The sequence below is a fragment of the Papilio machaon genome, chromosome 29 (genome assembly GCF_912999745.1).
Source record: "Papilio machaon chromosome 29, ilPapMach1.1, whole genome shotgun sequence".
NCBI classification, from domain to species: domain Eukaryota; kingdom Metazoa; phylum Arthropoda; class Insecta; order Lepidoptera; family Papilionidae; genus Papilio; species Papilio machaon.
Window position 1 is genome coordinate 2,433,120 of NC_060014.1, and position 5,777 is coordinate 2,438,896.

The 5,777-nt window shown below is 42.3% G+C and overlaps 1 protein-coding gene across 1 annotated transcript; it reads left to right on the forward strand.

The window, feature by feature from the left end:
- The first annotated feature begins 1,085 nt into the window (after window positions 1–1,085).
- Window positions 1,086–5,488, forward strand: LOC106708561. The gene is made up of 4 exons (XM_045685397.1): window positions 1,086–1,566; window positions 2,227–2,372; window positions 3,014–3,157; window positions 5,399–5,488. Exons 1-4 carry the CDS (start codon window positions 1,409–1,411, stop codon window positions 5,461–5,463), a joined length of 513 nt encoding a protein of 170 aa, XP_045541353.1. The 5' UTR covers window positions 1,086–1,408; the 3' UTR covers window positions 5,464–5,488.
- The last annotated feature ends 289 nt before the right edge of the window (window positions 5,489–5,777 follow it).

The following is a 5,777-nucleotide window of genomic DNA, read 5'->3' on the forward strand; positions in this document are numbered from 1 at the left end:
TATGACAATGTTATATTAATTATTTTAACAGGTAAAGTTGTAGGCATTGGCCAGTACTTTAATATTACGCTAATTTTTATTGCCGTTTTGTTTACTTTGATAATGATTTTGTTTATTAATGCTTGGGTAAAGTTTTAATCCAACATCGTAGAAACCTACACACGATGAAATGTTAATTTAACATGAAGACCTCCTTTATTTTTTTATTTAGTAAGTTTTTATTAATATTCAATATTTAATTATCAATATTTTTAAATACTAGCTGTTGTCTGCGATTCCGTTCGCGCGGAATTAAATAAAAGCCTATGTGTTCTTCCAGACTATGTTCTACATCTGTGCTAAATTTTATAACGATCCATTGAGCCGCTACAGAGATACCTTCTAACAAACATCCATCCATCTATGTAACGGTTCGAATTTATAATATAGTAAGGGTAGGAAAATATTACATTTTTAATATAAGGTTGCAATCCAACAAGCAGCCACTTGAATTCGCTCAAATAATGAAGTGACCGCTACCAATCTACATCCGTATTTGCTTTATATGTAAACTATATAAAGATATCGTTTCTTTCGTCGTTATAATAAAAATACTACACTATCTCGAAGTAACATATAATCTTACTAATGCGAGAGTTCAGATGAATGACATAGTCTAGAACAGTGTTTCCCAAAGTGGGCGATAACGCTCCCTTTGGGGCATTTGAAACCTAGGAGGGGCGATAAGGGGCCCAAGAAATAGGGGGAATTGAAATTAATTAAAGTAATGAAATTGTGGTTTTTAAGTTTTAGGGCTGAATAAAAATTAGGGGGCTATGAAATATAATTGATTTTCAAAGGGGGCGGGGAAAGAAAATAAGTTTGACAATCACTGGTCTAGAAGAAGATATAGGGTTATTCATTACTTTTTTAGGCGCGGACGTAGTCGCGGGCAACAAGTAGTACTGTTATAAAAATGTAAAAAAAAAAGTCGACCGTTGCAAAGCTGTCCCTAGATTTAGGGACTGTGATCTACTAAACAACACTGACAGTCAATAATTTCCTAGATTTCTATAAAATTTGTGTCTATTTCTTTATAGCTCTCATAAACAATGTCTTGGGCCCAACACCGTCAGTCCAAGAAAGAATTGCAATATTGAAAAGTAAACTTTTAAACGACGGACACGCAGCACATCCTTCTATATACGGTTACTATGGCGACACAAGTGATGATTACGAAAATCGGAATTTCCTTATCGAACCAATAACAAGAAAAAAAAAATATAAAAACTATAAAGTTAAAACCAATACGACACCAATATCAAATGTAACAAGAAAAACGAATTCTCTAGCAAAACGTCAAGGATTACGACCGTTTTTGAAATCAGAAGCGAATACAAAGAAAAAAGATAAATTATTCTTAAATCCAATGGATATCTTTTATAGAAGAGTTATAGGGGAACAATTTAAAGATGAAAGTTGGAAATGGGCTTTGTGCCAGGATATTATAACACCGTATTTAACTGGAGTGAAGAAAAGACCGATGGAAATGTCTAAAATAGGACTCAAAGATGCTACACCGGAAAGGTACGTTCGGCTATTCTCCATTCTTTCATTGTTGATGTACCAATTCGAACAAAGCGTTTTGAGTCATCGTTCCTCATGTGCGCAACAAAAGCAAGCAGATGCATTGCCTTCCTTTAATTGGCGGAAGAGAGGACGCACAGAAAGTCGAGTTCCCATCAATTCCTTATCAGGAAGGGGAAGGGAACGTGGACTAAAATTAGACCTACGACACGTATACACTCTTCAGACAAAACGCGAAATTGCTTCCACTTGACGACTGTCTTCTGTGTGGTCGTGGTATTTCAGCGGTCGAACAGATTATTTCGGGCACCCAAAAATATTATTGTGGACTCTAAGTACCACTATTAAAATTACATATACATGTGGAGATAATTGGGGCTGGAAAATTTCGGGTTTTTAGAGTGTTATCCGAATTCTATGGTTTAGCATGGTACTTTAGGCTACGTTTGACATTGATATCAAGGTGTGTGGTATGAAGGTACTACATGTTTGGTTTCTTCTCATCTTTACCAAGGATCAAGAAGAGAGAAGTCTGCTAAGCGTAGTGTCACATTATGTACTCTTTAATACATCTCTATCAGAATTAACTCCCTTCTTACATATTTTTAACTATAGATACCTCAGTGTTCCTCTACCTTTATAACTATTTATTTTTTCCAGAATGTTCCATTTATTGGGTATAAACATGAGTGAATACGCTAAAGAGGATGTATTTGCGTTGATGTATCAAATAAGTAAAGTACAGATTCGACTCTACCAATGGGATGTTATGCCGATAAGGGTCTTGATAAATTTATTGGTAAAAGGTAGAGTGTAGAAATAAGTAATATAAAAAAAATAAAGCCAATACTTTCAGCAATAAATTTTTAAGTTTTTATTTCATATTTTTTATTAATCAAATTTTTCATTTAATACTCATAAAGCCAGGTACATTTTCGGTCAATTATTTCTTCTTGAGCGAAACTTCGTAATAAGCTTAAGGCCACTGCCCTCCCTACCCACGGAGTCGCAGCTGCATTTTACGAATTTTCGATTGGGAGGGACTTGGTCATGAAAATCTGTCACTGGCTCCCGGACTATCATGTTGGGGGATTATGCAAAAATATGACGTCCACTATTTTGAGGCGGCGTCCATCATAGATTTCTCATAGTGTACTCTACTCGACAAAGAGTTTCCTTTCTTTATTTAATTTATATGGTTCTTTTTTATAATTATCAGCAGTCGTAGTCGCGGGTGACTTTAAGTTTATAATACGTATCCTTCGTTGTTCTATATTACTGATCTCTATACAGTTGTTATTGCAAATTGAAGCCTTTGTAGATATCAAATGGACAGATCGCTGCTTGGACATGACGATTTAAGCTTCATTTCGATTTTATACAGCGTCAAAAATGTAACGAAACTAACAAACGATCTTTGATGATTAAATCTGATTAATAATTCCAGGAAAAGCACATACGTTTCGTAATTTGAAAGCAAGCATGAGAGAAATGTTCGAAATTTGGCATTTAGATTTTCGTAATTTGACGAAAATTATTGAACAAACCCGTATAATACGACCAGCTTGTACAATTACATCACAATATACAGGTAAATTAATTATTTATCTTAATATTATAAGCTATAATTCTCTCATTTATTTCAACGTTAAGTAACATAGAAAACGATTAAAACACTCACGTACATTTGTCAAGTGTCGGCACCGACTAGTTTCGAGCACATCGGGGGACCTTCATCAGGATGAGTGGGACTGGTATTATTTCGCGGACTCGGCCCGTCGCTCACTGATAGGCTCGAAACTAGTCGGTGCCGACACCGGACGTGTTAGGGCGCATCTAGGGGCACATGAGGTGTGTGTGATTACGTTCTCCATATTGATCTATCTACCCTTATTTCAGTCGTCACTCCCTTCTTGATCATTTCATGCAATCCATTATTTCACTTATTATAAGAATCATGCGATGTAGTTATTTAAAAAGCAATATCAACCTAATTAAGGCCCTTAGTATACAAGGCAATGTAAATCTTAGAACCTAATATTGTATAGTTGCGTCGCTAGTAATACGTTGCGTGCGCTTCGTACACGCCACATTGAATCATCAACTCGAGTTGTCTATTCGAACGATAGTGAAACGAGGATATTTGAACCGGTGAGAGGCGCTGCTATCGCAGTTGGTTCTCTCAACATACTACAACAAAACAACAAACCTACTTAGACATAGAACAAAAGAAAAAATAACAAGGATCTTTTGACGTTGGCAGGGGACGTTAGTAACCTGTCATATATATATTTTTTTTTTGTTGACGCGGGGAATGCATTTACGCACTTCGCCGTCCGTGCTGCGGGGGCAGCAGGGACGGTTTCGTGTGGGACTCGCCGGCCGCAGAAGGCGACCGGAATACCCACTAAACCCCGCGGTGTGCTCCTTCGCCTGACCGGGCCGTGGCATCTACGTTAGTTTATCCACGACCCGGCTAGGGGAGCCCCTTGGTAGGGGCTCGACACGTGTAGGGAGGGGCTGGATGTAACACCCCCTCCCATCACCCTATGATGCCCTCCCTCGGAACACACGAGAGAGGGCATCCGCCACATTCGGCGCAGCAGATCCCCCGACCTGCCGCGCGTGGCCACCTCAAATTGGTTGAAGGGCCGCGGCGTACCTTGTACGCCGGCGGCCCCTCGCTGGGGCCCTGCGGGGCGGCAGCGTTTCGCTGGCGCGTTCGCGTTCCCGCAGGGCTTCTCTCTTGGCCGCCATCACCTCGCGTGCAAACGAGGCGACGGCGGCCCAGCTCTGCTCGCTGCCGGCCATCGATCTAACGACGGCCGGCAGCGACAGATCGCGTCCTATTGCGCCAGTGAGTGTGGCGCGTTCAGCGTCCCAGGCCGTGCACACGGCGAGCGTATGCTCGGCCGTGTCCACGGCGCCGGTCGCGCAATGGTGGCAACCGGGATCCGACTCAATTCCCACAACTTCATACAGGTAACGGCCAAAACAGCCGTGCCCTGTGAGAAGCTGCGTCAGGAAGTAGGTCGGCTCCCGGTGCCTCGCCTCCACCCACTGGCGCAGGACGGGGCGGACAGCCTCGACGAGCCGCCTGCTCACCGAGGTGTCCGCCAACCTCTCCTCCCATCGCCGGAAGAGATCGGCTCGTCCTTCCTTCCTCCAGCGTACGATCTCTTCCGGAAGGGGTTCTTCACCTCTATGCCGCATCAGGGCCCTTCTCCGGTAAACCTCCGCCAGGACCCCGGCTTCGAGGTCCCAAGGGAGGCTCCCGGAGATGAGGCACGCCGCCTCGTACGAGACGGTGCGATACGCTCTGGAGGCCCGCTGAGCCATGATCCGCTGCGCACGTCGCAGCAGGACCATGTTATCTTTGCTCAGGGGCCTCGACGCCCAAATGGGCGCTCCGTAGAGCGCCTTAGAGCGCACCACACCGTCGTACAGGCGACGGCATACACCGCCCGCCCCCCCGCAGTTGGGGAGCAGCCTGGCGAGCATTCCCGCATACTTCACCAACTTTGGTGCAAGTATCCGGAAATGCTCACCGAACCCCCATCGGCTGTCGAGGACGAGACCAAGATATTTCATAGTCCCGCCGACAGCAATGGGGGTGCCGCTCACCACGATGGAATAACCGCGAGGGGGCTTAGTCCGAGGCCCATGGAAGAACATGGCCTCGGACTTCTCGAGGATGACCTGTCATATAGTTTGCCTTATTGCCCACCGGTTTAGATAGCCTTGTCGGTGCATAAATCGAGTGTAACCTCACATTTCTAAATCTTTAATTACTAGTTTATTAGTGCTTTTAATTAATAATTTTTTGATCCAGGTTCAACGAAAACTGCCAAAGTGTCAAGATATAAAGAATTCATGACAACAACAACAAAGTTTTAGATTCTGCCTGACCGTGATTGTGAAAGATTTCATTTGCTATAGTATGTTTCGAATAAAAATTTGTAAAACGCGCCAATTGTGGCGTCATTATGTTGATCGCACATCGAGAAAATAAGTAAAACAATTTTTTTTGTCAGTGCCGGACACATTTTTAATCGAAACGAAAAAATAATCAGTAAAAATAAATATAGATGGTTTCAAAATGAAGAGTATATTTTTTTAAAAACCTATTTCCCCGACTTTGATTTTCCCTTATTATTTTTTCGGATAGAGGTTTCTATCTTTTATTGACAATACTTTAGTCCATAAATATA

Coding starts and splice junctions, on each gene's coding strand:
- LOC106708561 (XM_045685397.1), top strand. CDS start 1,409: ATGGATATCTTTTATAGAAGAGTTATAGGGGAACAATTTAAAGATGAA. Junction 1,567..2,226: donor AAAGATGCTACACCGGAAAG/GTACGTTCGGCT, acceptor TATTTTTTCCAG/AATGTTCCATTTATTGGGTA. Junction 3,158..5,398: donor AATTACATCACAATATACAG/GTAAATTAATTA, acceptor TTTTTGATCCAG/GTTCAACGAAAACTGCCAAA.